The sequence below is a fragment of the Rhincodon typus genome, chromosome 38 (genome assembly GCF_021869965.1).
Source record: "Rhincodon typus isolate 14 chromosome 38, sRhiTyp1.1, whole genome shotgun sequence".
NCBI lineage: Eukaryota > Metazoa > Chordata > Chondrichthyes > Orectolobiformes > Rhincodontidae > Rhincodon > Rhincodon typus.
The window spans coordinates 12828653-12853782 of NC_063369.1; the positions used below are offsets into that span (position 1 = coordinate 12828653).

Below are 25130 nucleotides of genomic sequence, written 5' to 3' on the forward strand. Positions count from 1 at the left end.
AAGTGGAGACAGTTCTAGTATGGAAGGGCAAAATGTGTCGGCGCAGGCTTGGAGGGCTGAAAGGCCTGTTCCTGTATTGTTTTGTTCTTTGTTCAATCAATGTGAACTTGTTTGTTTTGAAAGGAAGAACAAAAGAACGGTATTTAAATGGAGAAAAACTGCAGAAAACTTCGATGCACAGGGAGTTGGAGCATTTGTGCAGAAGAAGCAAAGCTAGCATGCGGTAATCAGGAAGGCTGATGGAATGTTGGCCCTTCGGCCTTACTGTGACCGAACAAGGTGCTGGCAAGACCATATCTGGAGTGTGTGAGCAGTTTGGCCCCTTTATTTAAGGGAAGTTATCACTTCATTGGAGGCAGTTTGGAGAAGGCTCTTTGGAGAAGGCTGATCCCTGGTACAAAGGGATTGTCTTATGAGCAAAGGCTAAGCATGCTGGGATTCTACTCATTGGAGTTTAAAAGAATGAGAGGTGATCCCACTGAAAACGTAGAGGATTCTTAACAACTAAATGCCTGGAAGGTGTCTCCCCTCTTGGGAGAGCCTGAGACCAGAGGGCATTAAGGGGGTGCCAATTTAAGACTGAGATGAGGAGGAATTTTTTTTCTGAGGAGTGCGAGTCTTTGGAACTCCTTGCCACAGAGAGCTGTAGGGGCAGAGTCCGTGTGTATATTTAAGGCTGAGGTAGATTCTTGATCAGTAGGGGAATGAAGGGTTACAGGAAAAGGGCAGGAAAGTGATGCGAGGAATGTTGGAACAGCCATGATCCTATTGAATGGCTGAGCAGACTCAAGGAGCTGAATACACTACTCCTGTGCCTATTTCTTAGGTCTTAAAGACTGGATTTAAATTGCTATCGTCAGTTTTTGTTGGATTTGAGTAAATGTCCCTAGAACAATAGCGTGGGCCTCTGCATTATTAATTCCGTGACATTGCCACTTCGCCAACATCTCCCCAGTAGAGACTGTTTTGGGGGTTTGGGTTGTTGCAAAATGTTATTATCTGTTGCAAAATGCCTTGGTGGGTTTTTTTTAAAGCATGTAATGGCTTATTTTACTGGATTTTTTGTCTCTGATGTGATAAATTCAAAGCTACACATAATTACCTCATTTGTTTTCATGTAAAACTGCATACACAAGTAGCTAAAATCAGCATGGAAAAGACTTCAAAACCAGCAGGTCAACGTTTGAAAGAGATTAAGATTTTGATTTGGGCTCTGAGCAGTCTCACTTGAGAAGTTTCACTTCATGCCTGTTTTCATGTAAACAAGTCTTTGGGGACCACATTTAAGATGTGTATAATAAGGAGAGGGGGAGTTGCAGTGGTTAATGTTTTTTTTAAAAATCCCCAATTGTATACATTAATAATATCATTGTCTTTTATTTGTTGCTGCCAGTTAGGTAGATATGTGAAGGTTTCAGCATCAAGGCCACCTGAACTATAGTACCTGGTAGAGGAAGTGCAGGTTTTGTCATTCCAACCTTTGTGTTTGGGGATACTGCTATGTTAGATGAGTCAGCTGATGTTCAGTAGCAGCAGCCAAAACTTTCTAGATGTGATTAGCCAATCTTGTGCTCACTATTTCATTTTTAAGCAAAGGTTGAAGTTTTCAGATATGTTTAATGAAAAGGTGAATCAGAACTGTAAACCTGCTAAATAAACTTAGTGAAAATCCAGATTTTTATTTTAAATGGAGGTTTGTACATCATGTGTAAAATATCATCCAAAGTAGTCAATAGCTGGGAATTTGCATGGAAATACTGAAGGAGAGTTATAGAATTAGTGACCTTTTATAGCCTTTTAACATTATCCAATGATTGTAAACCTTTCCAAGAGTGCCGTCAAGTTACTTGCCTTTCACTATAAAACTGTCTTTTGATAATAGACTGATTAAATATGAGACTCGAGGGATAGAATCCATAAAGTTTGTGACTTCCCATTTAAAATAAAAATTCAAACCAAAAAAGGGAAAGCAACATAATTATAATACTTCCAGATGCATTTTTTTCAAGAGGAAATTACAGCAGTTTGGAATTTCCCAACAGGGGCTTTAACAAATATTCAGTTTAGTGCATTGTGCTTGTGTAAGACAAAATAAGTGTTTGCTTCATTGCTATGAAACTATCCTTCTGTTGTGGTGAAATGCAGTCGAGTGCTTTTGCAAGTGCTCGCTCTCTCTTCTCCCCCTTCTGGATAGACATCTTGCAAGTATTGTTTGTTTTTGTTTGGGGAGGGATAACAGTCAGCCTTTTAATTTTATATTCCAGAGTAGGCTGATTCAAACTTGTGAATCTTTAGAAAATCTTCGTTTGATTCGAAAGAAGTTCTTTGTTCTGCTTGAGGTTTCTTTTGGAGCAATGAAATGTTCAGTTGGATGACTTGTATCAAGTGTCAAGTATTTCTCATTCTTTGTTGAAGAATTTCCTTGAAGATTGGAGGATATCATTCTATCTGAAGATCAGCACAGAAGCTACACATGGGTTTTTTTGCGTAAAGCATTGTGCACATTTCCAGGGCCATGATCTGTTTCAGGAACACTGGGTTGTACTGTGGTTTTGCAATGTATGTTAAACAGATGAAAATATTAATCTCTCGCGCTTGCCTTCATAGGTCAGTGCATTGAGTGTAGGAATTTGGACGTCATATTGCAACTATACAGGACATCGGTGAAGCCACTTTTAGATTACTGCATTCAATTCTGGTCTCCCTGCTGAGTGGTGACCTTATAGAAACTTATAAAATCATGAGGGGCATGGATAGGATGAATAGCCAAGGTCTTTTTCTCAGAGTAGGGGAGTCCAAAGCTAGAGGGTGTAGGTTTAAGGTGAGAGGGGGAAAGATTTAAATGAGACCTGAGAGACAACTTTTTCCTGCAGTGTGTGGTGCATGTATGGAATGAGCTGCCAGTGGAGGAGGCTGGTAGAATGACAACATTTAAAACACTTTTGGATGGGTACATGATGGGAAGTGTTTAGAGGGATATGGGCCAAATGCTGGCAAATGGGACTAGACTAGTTTAGGGCATCGGGTTGGTGTGGACGAGTTGAATCAAAGGATCTCTTTCCATGCTGTATAACTATGAATCTTATAACTAGTCTGCAGTGAGTCAACTGAAACCTTGACCCCTAGAAATGAGCATCTTCCAATATTAAATTTGTGAAAGGAATCAAAAATTGAGCCTAGGCATTGTTGTGTTCCTTCTCCAGAACTCTAATTATGCTGATTTCAAGTTATGGTCTACAATTTCTTGCCCTTAAGGTAATTATTACCATATTGTAGTTTTGGTTAAGAGGTTCCAAGATCTCATGGAAGATCTATTATGTTTTTATTTGGCACTCCTGTGTGACCTAATTTTGTTTCCTGTGAGATATTTATACTGTTGTTGTGCAGTGCAGAAATAGAGTACAGATCTCCCTAAATAACTTGCTTAAGGGTTTTGGTGCATTATAATAACAATAAAATAATGAATGCTTAATCTTCTTTAGCTGTGCTGATCGCATTTATGATGTGTGCTTGAGGCACCAGTGTGTTCTGCATTTGTTCTTGAGAGATTGGCGAATCTCCTCCAATCTTGGAAAAGTCTCACTTGAGGGTAGACCATTTAGATCAATTCAGAGTTGACGCACTTTGTTTTCTATCCTTGCCTCTGTATGTTTGCTGTAAATGGAGGCTGAATAAAAGGTCAAGAGGTTTAAATAGCCTATCTTAGCTTCATCTTCCTAAAAATGAAGCTACTCCTTCATGGGCTAATGTGATAAGCCATACAGACCAGAATATGTCCAGCTTGAAGCTGCATTTGCTTAGTTAACTGATTCTAGCTGTTGTGGATCTTCAATCATTCCCATCTGGGGATTAAGTAAATAAATTCACCAGTATACCCTCACTGTATTGACCAGTGAGTCCTTTGGAAAATATTTGGGTCAGTTGTGATGCCCATGAAGTTCAATAGAATCATTAATGAGATCTTGTTTTTTGATCAAGCCAGGAGAGAAATCACACTTTCTGTAGAGGCATAGCCCAGCAGGAGAAGAAAGACAGGGAGTTTAGTATACAGTTGCACTTTTGTAGAGTGAAGGAAATTTAAATAGTCTTCATAGGAAATGAAATACTCTAACTTTTCCCTTACCAGGAATTGAGAACCTTTAGTCACTGCTGCGGACTCCATTCTCTATCCACCAACTTCTCCCCTCTCTCCTGAGTGTCTGAGGCTGCACCAGATCTTGGCATTGTATTTGACCCTGAGTTGTGTTCCAGCCATGCATCCAATACTGTAACATCATCTGACTTGGCCCTTGCCTCATTTGATCTGCTGCTTAAATGCTCATGCATGCCTTTGTTACCTCCACACTCAACTATTTCAATATTCTCCTGTCCAGCTTCCCACATGCTGTCCATTGCAAACTTGACCTCAAAGAAAACTTCCTGACGTTGTAACGTTGCCAAATCGCATTGACCCATCATCCACATGTACTCTGACTTGCATTGGCTTCTGTTCTGTCACCACTTCCAGTTTAAAATTCTTATCTTGTTTTCAAATCTCTCACTGTAACCCCATCTGACCCTACCTCCTCCAGCTCTGCAGCCCTCCAAGATATCTGTGCTTCTCCAATTCTGTCTTCGTGCGGAATCCTGACTTTAATCATTCCACCGATGGTGGCCCTGCCTTCAAACCCTAATCCCAGTCTCTAGGGAATTCCTTTCCTAAACTTCTCCATTTCCCAATCCTTCCTCTTTAGGCTGCAAGATCATTTGATTGAGCATACCCTTCTGTGGTGTCAAATTTAATTTGATAATTGTGTGAAACGTCTTGGATAATTTTGTAATGTTACAAGTGCTATATGAATTGCGAAGTGTTAACAATAACTTGCCTGTTCTCGCCAATTCTTAAGTGTGGATTGAGGATAACATTACATTTGAGGATGAGGAAAACATTTTCCATGGTATCAATACCACTTTCCCTTGGTAACTCAATATATTCAACTGATGATTGAGTCTCAGACAGGAGAGTACAAAAAATTAAAAAAGCAAAATTAATAATTGATTGATTGGATTTGTTTAAACTGCAATAACCTTTTAATATAAAGAAAGTACCTGCACCAGTGCACGTTTCTCAAGGTCATGACCTCGGGGGATCCTTCCAAACAGCTTGTTACAAAGAGTTTGTCAGTCTTCAGTGGGGATAGAAGTAGTATCCTCACTAGTACCACTTGTGTTGTCAATAATTCCAGTTAACAGAAAGTTTGGTGGCACTATGCAGAGCAGACCTTGCTTAAGATGGATCACAGCTCAGTCATTAAAAATTACGATTGCCTGTCATATTTGTTAATGATTTGTAGATTGAAGGAGTGCATACATTTAATGTATTTTGTTTGCTTTGCAAATTGGCTCAAATTAACTGGATTGGCGGGGAGAATATTGGGTGAGACTTCCCTATTCCATTTATTGTGTATCCCCTGAGGTTTTGTTAGATTTGGGAACTTGCCACATAGAACAAAATAGTAAATCCTGGTTCTGGCTGCGCTGGCTTAGAGTGCTCTTGCCCCAAGCAGGATTAATTGCTTTGGCGTAACAGTGGAATGGTTACTTCCTCTGCCAGACCATTTGCTATCCTCCTCTTTAATTTTTTGAAATTAATGTCTTATTTTGCATGCTTCATTTTCAAAGTTCATTCTTAATTTCTGGTCATGTACAGCTAGTGGAATTATAACTTGTCTTGGACTGTGCAATGCAGCATGCCTGTACGTCAGTGGTTGGCAGTTCTGTTTTCAGTTGCTAATTAAGTGGTTCTCTCATACCAATGGAGGCTGGCGGAAGAGAGCTTGCATTGGTAATTATCAAGCCTCAGGCAGTCTAATATGCAGAATAAAGGGGAGAGAGGTCAATTAATGCAGTCCATACTCTTCAATATCTTTGAGTTCTTGAATCCCTACCATGGTGGCAGATTAAGACTCACCTCTTATCCAATGCTTGAAGGTTCACTCTGACTTTTCTTCACTATCTTTGATGCAACTCTTAAATTGGCTTTCGTGTTTTTGCTGATCTTGAGAACTCTTAACCAGTCTCGGTGTAGCCACTGGTTGTGACTTTCATTAGAGCCTCAAGGTTTTACCTTTTAAATTTGTCTTTGATAAGTGGACATTGCAGGTAAGACCAGCATAAATTGCTCTTGAGAAGGCAAGCCACCTACTGGGTCCACTGCAGTCGTTGAGTGTAGGGGCACTTGCAGTGCAGTTAAAGATGGAGCTCCAGGATTTTGACCCAGTGACAATGAGAGAATGATGATGATAGTTACAAGCCAGGATGGTGTCTGGCTTGGATAGGATCTTGCAGGTGGTGTTTCCATGCCATGTCTTCCGCCCTTGGCCTTCTAGTGGAGACCAAGGGATTGAAAGGTGGTGTCAAAGGAGGCTGGCAATCTGCTGTAGTGTATCTTGCAGATGGTACCTGCAGCTGCCACTGTGTGATATTGATGGAAGGAGTGAATGGGTAAGGTCATGGTGCTGATCAAATGGGCTATTTTGCCTTCTCTGATGTCAGATTTCTTTTGGTTGTAGGAGTAGCATCCTGTAAATAATTGGAGAAAAGTCCTTCATATCTGACTCCTGTCTTGAAGAATGGAGAGGCTTTGGGGAGTAGGGAGAATAGTTACCTTAGAATTCCCAACCTCTGACCTGCTCTTGTAAGCATGGTGTTCACATGGCTGGTCCACTTTGGTTTCTGGTCAATGGTAACTTCTCCTCCACCCCCTCCCCACTCCCCCCGCCCCACTTGCTGTGCTTGTGCTGGCAATTCTGGGAGTAGGAGCTGCACCATTATAGGTAATTCTGGGGGCAGGAGCTGCACTATAATAGTTGAAATGTTTGCCATTCTTCAGTTATAAACAAGTGCTTGCTTCTGACATGGACTTGATAGGCCGAATAGCCTATTTGTATTATTTAGAGTACAGAAGTAAATGTTTGCTCATGAACTGCTTGCTGCTGTCATATTAGTATCTTTCATCTGCACACTTTGACAGGTCTACATTTCCATTGGTTTCAGTCTACATTGCTTGCAGCAAGCTAATAATGTTTTAGACATCAACGTGAAGACTCGATCAAAGTGCATGTTTGAACAAATGTAATTTTCCATCCAGATTTTAACCAGTACAGCCAAATCTTAAAAGGCAATTTATTGAAGGACGTCTTTTAACAAAAAAAGAGAGAGGCAGTAATTGTTCAGTGTTGATTGCTGGTTTTAGGATTAATCATCAAGTGGACTCTTGGGCTTCCTTTACTTTGCAACTCTTTCTCCTGCCTCCGAATACCTGGCTTGATGCATGGATGAGGAGCGACTGAGTATGTGTTTGTGTGAGAGCTGCGTGATTGGAAGTGGTGCATCTTTCTGCTTTGCAGTCATTGAGGATTTCTTAGTCAGCTAGGGCATCATCCGTAATGCAGAGCTGTTATTCCAGCTCTCTATTCCATTGTCCATCTCCCAGCTGCCTACCATCTTTACCAGTGCTTGTCTTCCAAGAGCAGGCCCTCATGGTTATAGGATGTTTCTGTTTCCCTCAGCCCCCTTTTGAAGCAAACCTACAGTCAGTGCTAAATTTGAGAGCCTTTAATTATGCTGTGGGCTCACGTCCACTGGGAACTAGGTTGAGACCTGCCAGAACCTCAAATTAAAATTAGCAAATCAAACTGTGGAAGGCAGGGTGGTAACTGAATCTTAATTTCATTTTGGACAACAGAGCACCCAGTCAAGTTAGGAACCTGTGAGTATTGTGGAGTGACACTAACCACGGGTGTAGGCCTCTCCAACCATATGCGTGGCCATCTGAAATCTGGATTGAAAAGGAAGTTACCGAGTCTGTCTCAGTTTGAGGAACTCCACGAAAAGGCTGAACCTGCACTCACCGACACATGTGAGACCCTTTGGCTTTGTATAACTTAACCAACAAAAACAAACTAAATATGAACTTTGACAGTGCTGGGGAGAAAACTTGTTAAATTGAAATGCACTGTCAAGGAAACTGTGTGATTATACATGCTGTGATCCAGACACAAAGTTAATCCCCTCCCTAAAGAAGTTGAGCCACCATTTCATTGACATGCTTGAGAATGCAAAGCCTAACCCTAGAAGTTCAGGACTAGTTGCAGCTTTTGCTTGCTTATGTATATAAGTTTCTTTTTTTTTTTGCTTTAATTTGCACGTGAGTGGATTGTATTTATTGTACCTCTTTTGTTCTCGCACTCTTTCCCCTGTGTAGAAACCGAACCATGGTGTATAATTCATTGTAATGTGTAAGTAAGCCTATACCGGTATGAGATCAAGCCCCGTTTGCATGCGGTTTGGCAACTTAGAAAATCCTGCATAACATTCACCTTGCAAGCATAACTTTGAGTTCAGTAATTTCAGGGAAGGGGAGGTTAGTAGGTGGAAGAGTAGATGAAAAGAACTGCGCTGATACACTCCTCTCCTATTTAGAGCATAACCTGTAGTTAAGAATTGTGTGCTGCGCTGAATGTGAAAAAGACATGGTGCAGGAATGTAATTGATAAATGGCATTTCTCTTATGGCTGCACAGTTTGTGGCAGATGTGGAATAGTCCAGTTGGTAAGTGCATTTAAACCCTCTAAATGGTCGTTTGCATACACCAGAGGAAAATTGTGCTGAAACTGCGCCACAGTTCCAGAAATTAGATTTTTTTTTTCCCCCTGTCCCAAACTCCATAATGGAAGCAGCTAATTCAGTACACCTTAAAACTATTAAGATGCAGTAACTCTATCTTCTTGCGCAACTTGATAGAATACAGTTGAAATTCACGTGTCAGAATATTACTGACTAAAGTGTGTACAGCTTGGAACAAAGTGTCTACAGACTCTTAAACAGATGTTGAGTCAGTCTTTTAGCAATGATGTCCCTCATTTAAAACACCCTTAAGCCAGTTAATGCAGTGACTTTCTGTGGAAATTATTTAGGAATTTTTAATACAGCTATGTGATCTTTGGAGGGTTTAATTGTACTTCCGGTTTACAGTAAAAGGTGACGACATCTGCAGTTATTCTTAGGAATGCCTTCCTCAAAGTGGAAATGGACATGCGTTTTATGCATTGACTGAAACAGCAAGCTAACGACTTCTCTTTCATGTTCAGACTGTGAGCGTAAGCAGCATAAGCCGGTGGTATGTACAGCGAACGTGTCACCAAAACGTGAGGAAGGGAAGGAGACAAAAACATTCAGGCCAAAATCAGAGGAACCAAGACCCCCACGAGTGAGACCTGTGATCTTTCCAGTGCCGAAGCCCGAACCCATCTCACTGGTGAAGTTTATAGGAAACATCTACACTCTGAAATGCAGGTAAGTGTCCCAGTCGTGCCCAATGGTGGAATGTTTATTCGTATTGCTGTATGGAAAATCAGAGCTGACTTTGTGTACAAATTTGTATTCAGTGATATGAGCAAGGCGGAATCTATTGCCAACACTCCATTCCCTAAAAGATCAGTGTTGGACTTTGGAATTTGTGGACTTTCATAATGGTATTGATTTCCGGGCTATTGACCCGATCTCCGCCGAGGGATATATTTCCATGGCTGGCTGGTGTGTAGCTTGGAAAGGGATGTGGTGATGGTGTTATCACGACTCAGCTGCTCTTGACCTCCTCTATGGTAGAAATTGTCAGGGGAGAGGGAGGTCCTGCTGAAGTAACTCTGGAGCAGTGGATGAATGTTAGGTCCAGTGATGGAGCTAATGAAAAGGATTTGGTGTTCTGGCTGTGCTAATGGTAACTGGTTGTCTGGTAAAGAAGAACTGGGCTAAAGAATTGGGATTTGTAATGTAGCAGTCCATACTTCTAACCCTTGATCCATTTCATTAGGAGTGGTTTCCTCTTCACTGTCACACATCAATTTGTTGTTAATTGTAGGCAAGTGATGCACTCTAATTGGGGATTCACTTGGACCCATGCCAATAGACTGAAACTGTGGCTGTTGGATTAGGAAGTGCATATTTCCAACGTGTAACTAAATAAATGCCTATGAAAGTGCATTAAGATTTCCTCCATTTCTGTCCTCTTTGAACTGGCTTCCTGACAGTGGACATTCATATTCAAAGAAGTGCCATATGACTCGGGTAACCAAATATCTCAACGTCCTGACAGTTTTCTCAAAACTGCTGAAGATTTGGGTTTTTAGCTTTACTGGAGCTCCTCCCTTTTAAGCTGCCCCTCACATTTCTAACCCATCATCTTCCATTTATTATTGGCAAACCCAAAAAAGCTATGCTACACTTCATCCTGGAGATTAGAACTTTTAGAAGGAGAGGGATGAGGAACAGCAAATACTTACCAGTAGCATTCTTTTTCCTTGGCGGGAGCATGTTATATTTCCCACGGGTCTTCAAGGTTGGCAGCATTGAAGATAAACAGGAAGTGTTCCGATAGATCAATGCTCGCCATGACTGGAAAAGGTACAGAGTGACTCGAAAGACAAAAGTAGGGCCTGTTGACTATACGTGAGTAATAAGGGTAGAGAAAGGTTGCGGTGCAGGAGTGGCTTCAGGGTTGGAACTGAGCAATCAGGGGACCCCAGTCGAGGCTGGCATGTGATGACTGGTCATTCAGCCTTAAAGGAACATCTGAACGGGAGTGGGCCATTCACCTCCTTGAGCTTGTTTTGCCATTCGATGAGATTATGGCTTATCTGTGGCCTAACTGTTTATTACCTGCCTTTGGCCCATATCCCTTAATACCTTTGCTTAACAAAAATTTGTCCATCTCAAATTTAAAATTAACAACTGATCCTACATCCACTGCTGTTTGTGGAAGTATTCCAAGCATCTGTCACCCTTTGTGTGTAGAAGTGCTTCCTAAAATCCCCCCTGAGCACACTATCACTAATTTGCAGATAATGCATCCTAGTTCTAGAATCCCAACCAATGGGAATAGTTTATCTTCAACCTACCCTGTCTTTACCCGTTAATAGCTTGAAAATTGAATCAGATTACTGGTTAACCTTCTAAATTCTAGAGAAAATGAGCCAAATTTGTGTAATTCTTCCTCATACCTGAACTTCAGGGGTTAAGTTATCGTTTTTGCAAACCTACATTGTACACCCTCCAAGGTCAGTACGTTCTTCCTAAGGTGTAGTGCTCAGATCTGCTCTCCAAGTGGGGTCTAACCAGGGTTTTGTGTAACTGTAGCATAAATTATTTTCCCTTGTACTCCAAGCCTCCAGATATAAAGGCCAGCAATCCATTAGCTTTCTAGATTATATTTTGCACCTGTTCATGAGAGTTTAGAGGTCTATGCACCTAAACCCCCAAGTCTCGTTGGGCAACCACTTCATAACCATCTAGATAATACCCTGATCTATCCTTTGTTGGTCCAACGTGGATAACCCCACACTTGCTTACATTGAACTCCATCTGACATGGTTTTGCCCATTCATTTAATTTATCAATATCCGTATGTAATTTTATGTCATAAGCTACACTGTCGAGAGTACCACCTAACTTTATGCCATTAGCACATTTGGATATTTGACTTTCTGTGCTATTATCCATGTTATTAATAAATAATGTGAATAACTGAGGCACTAACAGAGCCCTGTGGAACACCACTGATCACATCCTGCCAATTTGATCATTATCCCTACTTTCTGTCACTTGCCTCTTAACAAAATTTCCAGCCATGTCAATAATTTGCCGTCAGTTCTCTGGGCTTCAACCTTAGTTAACAGTCTGTTATGTGAGACTTTAGCAAATGCCTTCTCGATGCCCATATAAGGTACGGCAATGGCCTAGTGGTATTATTGCTCGACTATTAATCCAGAGACTTTTGTTCAATTTTAAAAATCTGGAAATAAGAGTCTAACGATTGTGAAACCATTATCCATTGTCGGAAAAATGTATCTGGTCATTGTTTCCTTCCCTAAAGGATATTAATCGTCCTTATCTGGTCTGGCTTATATGTGACGCCAGAGCCACTGTTATGGACCAGGCCAAACCCCTTAAAATATATTAAGATGGTATTTATTTTTACATGCAAGTGTAAGGCATTGTGGATGTAACTCGATTAAGTCAAACTACCAGGCTTGAATCAAAGCATGCATCATTCTTACAACACAGTTAAAATATAGACAAAATAACAATTTTTAAAAATTAGCTTAACTGTAACTCTATCAAAATATTTAACAAGATAACTTTTATGTTAACTACTACTGATCAGCTGTTTCACGATAGTGACATCCTATAAACACACCCATGACAAAGGCAAATTCAGTAAAATAGATTGTCTCACAGTTTCTCCAGGCCAGGAGGAAAGAACATCAAGAGAAAACTGGCACAGAGAGAGTGAACCCCAGTGTTTTGATGTAGCAGGGAAAGATGTATACCAGCTTCTGAATCCCAACAGCTACTGAAAGTTCAATTAAAATCCTGATTGTTTGGAAGCTTGACTGTACCCTTTCATGCTGCTTCTATTGTTCGAACTGTTTTGTAAAAAGCCACAAGGCCTCACAAGCTGTTAACGTTTTTGGCTTGGAACAGACTGCTTGATACCTCTGTCTCAACCTCTCATCATTTTTAAAAGAAAAAAAGGACAAAAATACACCTCTCAAAGCCATAGTATCATCACACCACAGCAATGCAGTCAACTCTTAACTGCCCTCTGAGCAATTAGGGATGAGCAGTAAATGCTGGCTGAGTCAGTGATGCCATATCCTGAGAGTGAATTCTAGAAAATGTAAACAACATCCATAGATGTTCCCTGTCCTACCTTAGTGATGTCTTCAAAAAAATTTGGTGAAGCTTGTCAGGTCTGACCTACCTGTCATGAATCCATGCTCACTTTCCCTGAATAACTGAAAATTTCAGGGTGCTCGGTTACCCCATTCTTGTTTATAGACTCCAACAATATCCCCACAACAGATGTTGGCTAACTGGCATATAGTTCCCTTGTTTTCTTCTCTCATCCTTCTTTTTAAAAAAAAAAAAAAAAAAAGTGATTTGCAATTTTCAAATCCAGAGGAACGACTTCTGTATCTATGGCACTTTAAAAGATTACAGTAAGGGCATCTTTAATGTCCTTCCCTACTTCTTTTGTCACCCTCAGTTGGAAACCGTCAAGTCCTGGGGATTTGTCACTCTAATTCCATTAATGTACTTAAGTTAATTTATTCAGTCCCTGTTCCTAATTTCGTGGGACTTGCGGCATATTATCCTCCTTTTGTACTGTATCTACTGAGGCGATGTAATTATTCAACATCTTTGCTATTTCCCTGTAGTCATCGACAGTATAATCCATTTTCAGCCTTAAAAAAAGCACAAAAGAACTGCAGATGCTGTAAATCAGAATCAAAAATGTAAGTTGCTGGGAAAGCTCAGCAGCCCTTCCTTGGAAGGGTCACGGTGAGGAAGGGTCACCGGACTCGAAACATTAACTCTGATTTCTCTTCACAGGTGCTGTCAGACCAGCTGAGCTTTTCCAGCAACTTCTGTTTTTGTTTCCACTTTAAGTCTTTAGTGGGCCAACACTGTTCCTTACCATCTGCTTTCCCTTTATGTAACTATAAAATTTCTTCGTATTGATTGTGATATCACTGGCAAGTTTCCTTTCATTATCCCTTTTGGCCTCTCTTATAAGTTGCTTTGTGGTTCTTTGCTGGTTTTTATATCTTTCCCATTCAGCGGGATCTACTATTTTTTGCACTTTCGTAAGCCTCTTTAGTTTTGTGCTGTCCCTTATCTCTTCAGTTCTCCATGGGTGTTTTTTCTGTGAAGTGGAGCTTTTCACTGTTAGGGCTGTAAACTGGTTTTGTACTGTGTTATATGCTTCTTTAAACGTCCTGTACTGTTCTTCATTGCTTTACCAATTAGCAAATTTTCCCAGTTTACTGTGGACAGTCTCTGTCTCATTAAAGTCGGCCTTAGCTAAACCTAAAACTCTAGCAGCTGATTCGTGCTTTTCAATCTCAAATGGTACCTTGAACTAGATCATGTTATAATCACATTTGATAAGCATTCATGCACAGTAAGGTTACTAATTAAATTTGGCTCACGACTCATTACTAAATCCAATATTGCTTGTCCCCTGGTGTATCCAGCATGTATTGCTGTAGGAAACTATCCTGGATACACTCCAGAAATTCACTACCTTTCTGAAAGGTGCTTGTCTACCTCTCCCAATCTAAAGTTTCCTATTAATGCTACTCTTGCTTTGCTTCACACATGCTTAATTTCTGCATTTAGACAATCTGGCATTTCAGAGCTGCTACGAGGGGTTTGTATACACACCTATTACAGTTTTAGATTCTTTACTGTTCCTTAGTTCTATCCATATGGTCTCCACTGAATGCTTTGTCCTTATTATATCCTTCCTCATCATTGAATCATTTTGTTTCTCATCAGTAAGGCTACTCCATTTTCTCTGTCATTTTCCCTGTTCATCTGTTAAACCTCTATAACATGGTATATTTAGTTCCCGGTCCTTTCAGTTCAACCTTACCTACTCTGCAATCCCTCAAAGTTGATGCTTTGTGCTCATTGTGTCTGCTTTTGTTTGCAGTCAGATTGAATTGGGTCCCAGCAAATGAAACATTTTCTGTGAGCATTTAATTTTCTTTGTGTCTTCTGGCAAGTACAAGTTCATTCATTATACCTGAAGTGTTAATAAAGTCATTGTCCTTTGGAAACATTAATTAAATCCGATCATGTTTTCCAAACCCAGCGACAACAGGCTACAGAAGTTGCGGATTATGGAGACTGCTTTATATTGTAGTAAAATATTATATGCATGCAGGATGCAAATACTAGTTTTACATTTTCTTGGTGAAGGAGGTTGCAGTGAATTGAATGTTAATAGCCCAAGTAAGGAGTTTAGAGGCAATTAATATTGCATGTTTCTGTTACACAAACTCAGCTCCAAACTGAAAATATGTAAGATACGGGTAGATTTTATTTGGTGGGTAAAAGTGTAGCTAAGGGGCAGGAGTTAAATGTGGCAAAGTTCTAATTTCTAGCCTGCTAAATGTTTTAGGTCACTGTAACCTGATCGTGTTTGCCATGAGATATGTTTGTGCAATATGCAAGATTCAGTTGACCATAATAAATTTGAGCATTGGCAGAAACGTAACATTGATGTGATGGCTGAGTGATCTATAATTTACTGTTTCCTCTTGTTTACATGGCATCTGTATAAAGGAGTTCTGTGTAGAGGCATTGGCAGGCACATGAGCTTCAATTATGTCTCTGCATGCTTTGAATGTTTTCCCTTCGTGTTTTTGGGTATGTGAGGTGTTTGTCACAATTGCTGAGCCATTCTGCAAACTTCTCCAAAGTTGCATCCTTTTTAGGACTTGGTTTACTATCCCTATTATTCTCTTCAAATAAGATTGAGTTGAGGGACTGTCCAGCTATCTCTCAAGGGCTGAATGTGCAATTGTTGTTCCTTTTGTAGTTGATGTTTAAGGTCCAGAAGTTCCTTAAGCCACTTTTCCCTTCCACTCGTGCTCAGCCACTCTGCAACACAGCTCTTTGCCAGCTCGTCAGATCAGTCCAGTTTGTTACTGCTGTCTTATTCTGGGAGATATCATCATATGACTGCCTGCCTTTAACTGCTCCTGTCCCAGACTCCTGTTTGTCTGTTGCCGTTGACATAATGTTACATAAAGGATTATTGTGCAAAGTAAGAACTGATGTGTAGGGGAAAATTAGTAGCATGGATAGAAAATTGGTTGGCTAATTGGAAGGAAACAGCAATATGCATATATGGCAGGATGTGACGAATTGGGTCCCAAGGGAGACTCTGTTGGGCCCTCAATTTTGTTTTACAAATTTATACCAATGGCTTAGATGAGGGGAGCAAAGTCATGGCAGCTTAATTTGCAAATGATACAAAGCTTAGTGGAAAAGTGTTTGTGAAGATGACATATGGATGTAGACCAACATAGGTTGTGAGTGGGCAAAAATCTGGCAGCTGGAGTGTAATTTGGAAAGTAAGTTCTTCATTTTGGCAGGAAGAATAAAATAACAGCGTATTAGTTAAGGGGAGAACTCTTGCAGAATTCCAAGATGTGGAGGGATCTAGGTGTTCTAGTGCATGAGTCACAAAAAGTTAGCATGCAAGTGCAGCAAGTGATTACGGAGACTCATGGAATGTTATCCTTTATTGTGAGTGGGATTGAATACAAATTAGGGGTTGTGCTTCACTTGTACAAGGCATTGGTGAGGCTACAATACTGTGTGCAGTTTTGGTCTCCTGACTAAAGGAAATGCATTGAACATGATTCCAGGCAGCAATCTACTCAACACCTGAAGGAGGATGGGTTGGACAGGCTGAACTTATTTTCAGTGGAGTTTAGAAGAGTGATTTTCTATATCCACCTTGTCAAGGTGGATATAGAAAATGTTTCCTCGTGTGGGTGACTTCAGATGAGGGGATACTTTTCATTATATTAAAAGAATTGAGTGGTTGGCCTTTTTGAATGGAGAGGAGGGGAAATATTTTCTGATTGTTGGGCAAGTTTGGAATACTCCTGCCTCAAGACAATAGATTGGAATCATTTGAATTTTCTTTTGAAGTTGTGGATTTATTTATCTCAAGGTTATTGGTGGTAAATGAGAATGTGGAATTTGGAACACAAACAGATGTGATCTTATTAAATGGTGGACAGACTTGAAGGGCCGAGAAACAACTTCTGCTCCTTATTGGTATGTTCTTATGAAGCCCTGCCTCCCAAGACTTAATGTGTCCTGTTTTTGACTTCTAAAAATTTTGTCGCTGTGCACACAAAATGGGTCAAAGGGTCTAGGCCCGAAATGTCAGCCTTCCTGCTCCTATGATGCTGCTTGGCCTGCTGTGTTCATCCAGCTCTGCACCTTGTTGTCATGGGTCAAAGGGGGAGCAGGTTTACGCTGACCGAACAGGACCTATGCTGCTAGATGATGTAAATTGAACAGATATTCACATCAGTAAACTATTACTGCTGTATACAGTCTTTAGTCTCTGTAATATTCATTGGAAGTGCATTGGATTAAATCAAGTAATTTCAGGATAGGTCAAAATTTAAATGACTCTGTCATCGCCAGAGTCTTGTAATGAAGCTTCCATGGATATCTTTCCTTTGAAAACCTTGGCTCTTAGCTTGTGGCTGATGATACACTGCCCCTTATTCTGTCCACACCAACGTGATGGTATGCCCCTTATCTTGATGTGCATGTAGTAACTAGTGGCTGGGTTGGGAGAAAGAAAGTGAAAAGGGCAGCAGTTGTTTTTTTTTTAAAGCATTGTTTTAATTGAATCAACAACTTCTGATGCATCTTCCTTCCTGGTCAGATTTTGTGATGTGGAGTTCCACGGTCCGCTCTCGATTCAGGAAGAATGGGTGAGACATCTGCAGCGACACATCCTGGACATGAACTTTCCAAAGACGGAGGCTGCCCGTGAAGAGATCTCTGTGTCTACTGACACAGGGAAATAGGCCAAATCTGCTGCCTGTGTGGATACTTGGGTACACTGGGGGCAGAATGTCCATTGCAGTCTCTCACAAAGACGCACTCGATTTTATGTTCTAGTTTTAGTCAAGTTTGGAAAGATTCTTCTTTGCCTTGAACGTGTAAACCTCTGTGTAGTAATGAAAGTATCTGCCTTATGGTGATTTCTTTAGAGTAATTCTGCATTGGCCTCACACACTTAGAATGTAAAAAAATCAATTTAGCCCTGATTAATTTCATACAATGTAAAATCAGTTAGGTACCCAGTGCACTTCAGGGGAGTGGCAGTGCTTGATGAGGGCTGCACAGCATTGTATTTGGCATTTATATAACCTGAATCAAAACCACCGTTTACTTATGATCCATTTGATACCACTGTCATGCTCCCGGGTAATGGATCAATCCCTCCCTTGGGAGACGAGAAGGAAAGCTCAAGGTGGATTGTTAATAATTATTTTAAAAATCCATCTTTCAATGTTGTGCCATTTTTCTTTAAACCACAGTGTAGCAGGTGTTTCTCACAGTGAGAAACACTATTCACTGTTTCTCATATCAAGGCCAGCAGGGGAAGGAAACAAAGCCCATACGCAGGTAGCTGCCATAGTGTGGATCATTGAATGAGGGCAGAACCAAATAATTACAGGGAGGCGATATGGACATTATGCAGTCTATGTACCGTGTGATTGCAAGTCTTACTGGTTTCGCGTTGGGCTGTGTGTCATCCAAACCTTGCAGAGAAGAGGCCCAACTATACAAGGCTGGTTCAGTATTAAACAATGTGCTGTGATGTACCTAGGCTTTGATATGGAGGTTATTTTGCATGCTGTCAGACTGTAGTCACCGATCAGAGGTCAGCAGTGCAATACAATGCAGAACCATAAGCGGAAAGTTCACAGTAGGTGTGCCAGCATCTGAAAAGTGGTAGATTAGGACTGTTCTGATTGGCTTGTCAACACAGCACTAAGTAGACGTGTCTGTTTCAATGCAGCCTACAGAAGGGGATCTTGGATACTGTAGAATGTCCCAGCTTAGCAAGATCGTAGTCCTATTGGGAAATTGAATAGTTGCTGCTTGTATTCCATGTCCTCAAGGTTTTTATGACCACAACACTGCAGCTGATGCAATTTACCATCATGCCTGTGCATAGGTCAAGCCACATTCTTCAGTGGGGCAGCTGTCAGTGGGCATATGGCTACAGGAATGGATTGGACAGTCTGAAAGGACAGGCTTTTCCTCCGACTCTAAGAACTAAATTGCATTTTTTTCAGTAACATATTTATACTCATCCTTTTGGGTGCTTCCTAATACTTAGTTGCTTTTTTAATATTTGGCAAAGGACCTATTTGTTTTTAGAAGTGCTTTGGTCACAAAGTGGCAGTACATCTGCACATAAAAATGTAAGTGTATAGTAAAACTGTAAAGATGCTTTCTTTCCTCTTTCATCCTCTTCTATATGCTGGATGATGGTTGATTTTTAGCTAGTTATAAAGGCAGGTTTTAGAGTCTTTAGCTGTGTTCCTTTTCACAGCTGAGATCCTCTTGGCATCTTGTGGTCTGACCAGCTGAGTTGAAGGCTTTGAGAGATGCCACTTCAGGGCACTTGGGCCTTGGAGGCCCTGCAGCCCTTGCTGGGCTGCTCCCCACAGATGCCATGTTCGCATCACTGCCTCAGCGAATGTTGATGGGCTTACTGTTCCATCTCTGTAAATGGCAACACTTCCAAGTGTCCTTCCTGCTGCTGTGACAATGCACCAGTCACTGATTCTCTGCAAACAAGATAATGTAGCTGTGGGGAGGAAGGAGAAGGGGATCTCTCAAGGCTGCTCACTAGGAAGATGCTCATTAAACTCCAATTCCTGTCCTCTTCCTCCTCCGCTTACCACCAAATAAAAATCCTGTCTGTCTGAGGACCACCTCTTTTTTGTTTTGAAAGCGGGATACAAAAGGCTGTTTTGTTCTGCTAAAGCTGTTCAATTTAAACCTTATTGTTTGTGGTCACTTTATATTTGCAGTGTTGTGATGTGAGTCTGTGCATCTAATGCAATTGGACTCCCTGTGACCAAAAAAAATCTTGTTACCTGTTTGTTCCTGTGACTGTGTATTGTTGTAACATGGAGTGTAATGAAATATACCTTCATAACCAAAGGTGCTATGAAATTGGTTGTTTGGTATCCCAGGAATAAGGTTTGTTTTTGAGAATGGACTGCCGTGTCAACACATGTACAAAAGCTCCTTGGTTGAATTGGTGGAAGTTCAGACTTCTGTGTCTTGTTTAAATCATTTTCACTATTCATTTGGATGCATATAGTTTTAATATTGTGCTTTTTTTAAGTGTATTAATGTGACTATGCTCTAGGAAAGATTACATTCAGTGCATTTTAACATCATGTGATGCTGTTAATTCATTACCTAAAATTGCTACCACTGCCAAACCTGTTGTTCTTGGTGCTGCTTTCTCGTGTTACGTACTCCTGCAAAATATTTGGCATTTGCCCAGGGAGACATAATCCATCATTGTAGAATTAGGAGCATCTCTTTGTTAATGCTCACCATTGAGTTTAACTGAGAGCCTAATGGTTCTGTAAAGCTTGTGTGAATCAATCCTGGTTCTGGTTGCTGCTACATGTCCTCAGATGCTAAGTGAGTCTGTGTGATTGTGTATTTGGAGAACATGCATTGCAGAGTTGGCTGCAGTTCTCCACAGGTTCAAATGTTGATTGTATCCCTGGTTTTAAAAATCAAGATTAAACTCAGATCTTGATTACATCCTTGGTATTAAAAATCTAGATTAAGCTGCATCTCTCCACAAATGCCGGGGCAGTGAGCAGGCAGGTACTATTGGAAACACCAAAATGCACCTTTGGAGATTTTTCTTTGGTGCGTCTGATTGGCATGAGCTGTTTTGCAAATTCCTATTAATGTTTCAGTGGTCAGTCTCTAAAATGCTGTAGAAATGACTAGTTCATACCCCAAAATTTAATGAAATATTCAGGGTCATTGGCATTGACTGTTAATACTGTTTTTGGGGATTGAAGTGTTTTTGCAGGTCACTGTTTAGTGTGCAGATGAGCCTTGTGATGGAGTTGAAGAAATTTAGACAGCGACGAAGGAAGACTCTTACAACCAGCTTAGAAAACAATTGTACACGTTTTGTTTTTCGAAGAGTCTGAGAGGAATTTTAAAAGCATATTTTGGGAATCTGAATACTGTGTAAAGTTTCTTAGAGCAGGATGGTACCTCTAAAATGGTTGATGTGCTTGTATTTTGCTGCAAGTTTCTTACTTTATTGATGCAGAGGGAACTTCTTAAAATGCTTACTATTCCTTGTACTATAACCTGTTGTTCTCGCATGTATTGTTAAATATTATTCTCATCTATGTTTGTATTTTAACCTGATTTTTTTTAATACAAATGTTACCACAATATGAATTGGATTTGCATCTTGTGTAGCTTTCAATTTCTTTGTGCTCATATTGAGATGTTTCAAAAGTAAATGTCTCTTGTTTTAGGGTGCTAGTTTTAAACCATTTCCTCTTGCACCATCAGTTCACCATCTGGCAGAAACATCCCACTGTATGGCCTCTGTCCAATTGGGGTTGGATGATGGTACGTTGCCCTTGCATATGAAAGAAAAGTTGACATTTGTTAATTTCTTCATTTCTCCCCCCTCTCAACTGAAACAGGTAGATGCCCGGATTGGGTTTGCATGTCATAGTGAATGGTGGAATTCTACAATATGTGGTGGTAGTTTGTGGGTACAGAGTAATGTTACAGGGAACTTGGGAATCAAGCTGCATTACTGTCAAGTAAGTGGTTGGTAATTGCTTTTATTCAAGTTATCTAAACACTGATCTGAGAAGTAACTACGGTATTTTATGTGCAGGTAGGGGGATATTAATCTCCAGGTCAGCATAACCCTTTTGATAAAAGATAATCCATGCATTGCTTAGTCAGGAAGAGCAAAGAGCAAACAAAAGCAAAGTAGATTAAGGGAGGGATTCCAGACTTTGGGGGTACCGAGTAGCTGAAAGCAAAGCCACCAACAGTGAGTGATCAAAAGTTAATCTTTGAGTAAATTATTGTGGTGTTCTTTGTTGGATTGATCATCTGACTCAGCCTCTGCAGAATTTCACTGGGCTCCACAAAGTTGTTTCATTTTGAATGTGCCAGCCATTTACTATTTCTGCAAAATAAATAATGTGGTACTGTTCAGGGTCCTGGAATTCAACTCCAACAATCCTGTCAAAGCACAGAGTGAATCCCCAGTAGAGCACAACCAGTAAATGTAACCATTCTTCTTTCTGGTTTGTTCAGGACTGTGCAATCATAAGCCTAGTGCTCACCTTTTGTTAGCTTTCTCTAATGGCTCATTGCATAAATTGCCCTGTATTTTTTTTTTTGCAGGTCAGATTCTAAGTTGTTTCAGAGATAGTAGGAACTGCAGATGCTGGAGAATCTGAGATAACAAGGCTGAAGAAGGGTCTAGGCCCGAAACGTCAGCCTTCCTGCTCCTCTGATGCTGCTTGGCCTGCTGCGTTCATCCAGCTTTACGCCTTGTTATCTAAGATTCTAAGTTTAATTCCCAGTCTCTGTTGAACAAGTTACTCTTGGTCAGAACTCGTTAGCTTTTCTGTTCACGATTCGTGGAAATTTGGCATGTTACTTTAGTAGCTGAGAACAGGATTTGCTTCAGATAATACCTGGTGACTCTAACTGCTGAAATCTTGTCTAGTTTTATCCCACACCCCATGCAGTGTTTAAAATGTAAAACTGGTACTCAACTGCAGTGAATCTGAGCACATTCAAGATGGTTGCAAAACTGGACAGAAACGTTTTGTCTGAAATGCACATAACATTTCTTATGCAGGCTGTAGAACATCCACTCTCCCAGTTCAAATATTTTCCCAGCCCCCTTGAATCGCCTGGTTAATCGGTTGTAGTGGTGGGGGATTGAGGGTCATTAAATGATGTATGATCTATGCTAGTATTTAAGTGGGCATGCCATAAAGCAGTCTGCCTCTTGACACAAAGTTAGCTGATTAATTAGTGTTCTTGGGATCCTCTAACTAGGCACAGATTTGAGGGCAGACTGATAGCCCACCATCTGGAATATTTGGCATGCGTCTATTGAGTAAATGACATGGGAAAGTGATTTCCAAGAACTTTTAGAAAGTTCAAATGCATAGCTTATGTATCTTTATACTGCAGAGCCTGTACTTTTTTCTCTTCTACTTCTACTCCAGCTTCCTTCAGTGCTTTGTGGTTGCAAAAATGGTTAGTAGTTTACTGATATTTCTTCATTTACCGGGACCCTGCATATCATTGCCAACATGCTGTTGTGTTGAACAGACATGAGAGGTTATGCAATCCAACCTATCAGCTTTGAGACCCCTGAAACACATTCTGATTTAATTTACCAAGGAGCTTTTAAAGCATTACTTCACAAAATTAACTGTCCCTATTACAAATGATCCTTTCAGTGCTTATTGGCAGTTGTCTCCTTTTTAAATGCCTGCAGTACAAAGAAATTTTTTAAAAATCATTTGTCCAAACTTTCAGCAGATGACTTGTTTTGTCATCTGTAACACACGTCCAAGTTAATATTTAGTGTCTCAAATGCTGATTATTGGGGAATGTGCACACCTGACTAGCCTGTCAGGTACCTCCTGCTTTTATTATTTCTCCAATTCAAATGGTTCTGCAGAGTAAGATCATAATCATATGTGTGTTAACTATGGTAGACACAGAATTGACAGTTTTTGAGAGATACCAATTGGAGCTATGGTATTATTTTTAAATCCCCTCCCCTGTCAATCTCGTATGCTGTTGTGAAAACAAGTTGCAGTGACTTCCATTAAATAACCTGGCAGACACGTGGTCAAAATACTGTTGCTCCCCTGAAATTTCTAATTCTCGCTAATGTCAAAGGACGCATCTTTTCACAGGGAGTCATGGATTATAATCTGAGTTGAACATGGGACCATAAGCATGACTTGATGCAGGGTTTGTCAGGTCAGGTTATGGTTTGCCAAACTACATTGTCTGAAGAAATGCTCACAGGTTAGAGATTTCCCTGATTAACTATTGTTTGTGAATTGGGCATCAACAGTGATTTGGTTTCTGTTTGAAGGGGAATCTGTTTTGCAAATAATGTTCAGTATCAATTAATAGAAATGTAGTCGGTATGTAAATATTAAAGGATGCATCATTTTCTAATGAACAATTCCAACACATTTTTGAAGTGTTAAAGCTTTCCTGTAGGTGTGAGATGCCCAGTCCATTCTATTAACCCATCCCATAGTTTAAAAAAAATCACATCAGCTTTTGTACAAATTGTATTTTACCGGTTAAAAGTCACTTTTACAGTAGGAATTTTAATTCATTGTCTTAGTGTTTCACTGATGCCAGCTAAGTGAAGTTGCCGAGGAATAATTGGACAAGCTTTTTGATATTGAAGCAACAAGTCCCACGTAAAATAAGGATCTCTAAAGTAAATGTAACAGGTCTAGGCCTGAAATTAGCTGATGCATTTTGAAGATTTTAAATTTTAGTTTCAATTTATTGTAAAATAGTTTTCACCTGTGACTCATGCTTTCCTTAGCTGTAGTACTTAAAACAATTTGTGGTGATAGAACATAGTCCTGACATAGAGGTTAGTTAAGCTCCAAACATTTGGTAGGGGTATATGGCTTAAGCTTGATTTTTAAAATAAAATATCATGAGCCAGAATGAGAGTAAATGGAGTAGCTGCGGCAAGGATATATCTACAAATGAAAGTTCAAAAGGTGGAGTACAGAAGCTCCCCTAATGCTGTGTTCTATATAGCCTCTGCATTGAAATTTTTGCCTCTAATCACGTGATTGGTAGAATATAGCTGTCAAGCTTATGCGTATGATTTGCTTTGTGGTAATTCCTATAGGTAACATTTAATTTTCTTGGCCTCTAGGAGGTGCACAAGCATCTCATTTGTTGTTTACAAATCTCTCACTGGTCATTTCGAAGCAGACATTCTTTCTTCCATTCTCCAATACATTTTCTATACAAACATTTTCCAGCTGGCTATGTAAAAGACCTTATTTTAACTCAGTGGCTTTTCTATTCCCTGTTTCTGTTGGTAGTCAATGCCCTGTTAAATAATTGTTGAAAACAAAATTGCTTACTCTCCAAAGCCACTCTTCGGCAGCTATGGTGAAATTTGTGATCAAGTTTGACATGAAGCTTCCAAGTTCATAATAATACACTCTTAAACACTACTGCTGCTCAATTTGTCCTCTGAGCTGTGTAGTTTCTGTTGCTGGGGTCAGTGGAACACAGTAAGGAGGTAAACATTGCATTTTTATAATTTTTTTTTAAAAATGTATACTTGATTGTGCACAGCTGTAAAGGACTGTATTTACTAATATTTGTACTTGGGAGTTGTTTATAAATTTAGATAAAGCTTCTAAGATGTGTATGCAGCCCAATTTGACTGAAACTTTTTCACTTTTTTTTGGTTCTTGAACTGTTGAGGTTAAATAAACCAAACTGGAAGCTGATGCCTCAAAACTGTTACTGCTGTACATGTTACTGAAGGTTGTGTATCCATTTAATCTAAATAAACACTACGAAAACTAAACTTTGTTTAGAAGAATTTGTTCAGGCAAGTTGGGCATAGCATGTGAATG

General features: G+C 40.1%; 1 protein-coding gene across 1 annotated transcript in view; it reads left to right on the top strand.

Moving 5' to 3' along the window:
* LOC109933312 (WIZ zinc finger) overlaps positions 1-25071 on the top strand; it is a 116343-nt gene extending 91272 nt beyond the window's left edge. Inside the window, exons 10-12 of the mRNA XM_048617828.1 lie at positions 7727-7900; positions 9132-9336; positions 17309-25071. Of these exons, the coding sequence (XP_048473785.1) occupies positions 7727-7900; positions 9132-9336; positions 17309-17453 (524 nt within the window). The 3' untranslated portion in view covers positions 17454-25071. The remainder of the gene's footprint in view (positions 1-7726; positions 7901-9131; positions 9337-17308) is intronic.
* The last annotated feature ends 59 nt before the right edge of the window (positions 25072-25130 follow it).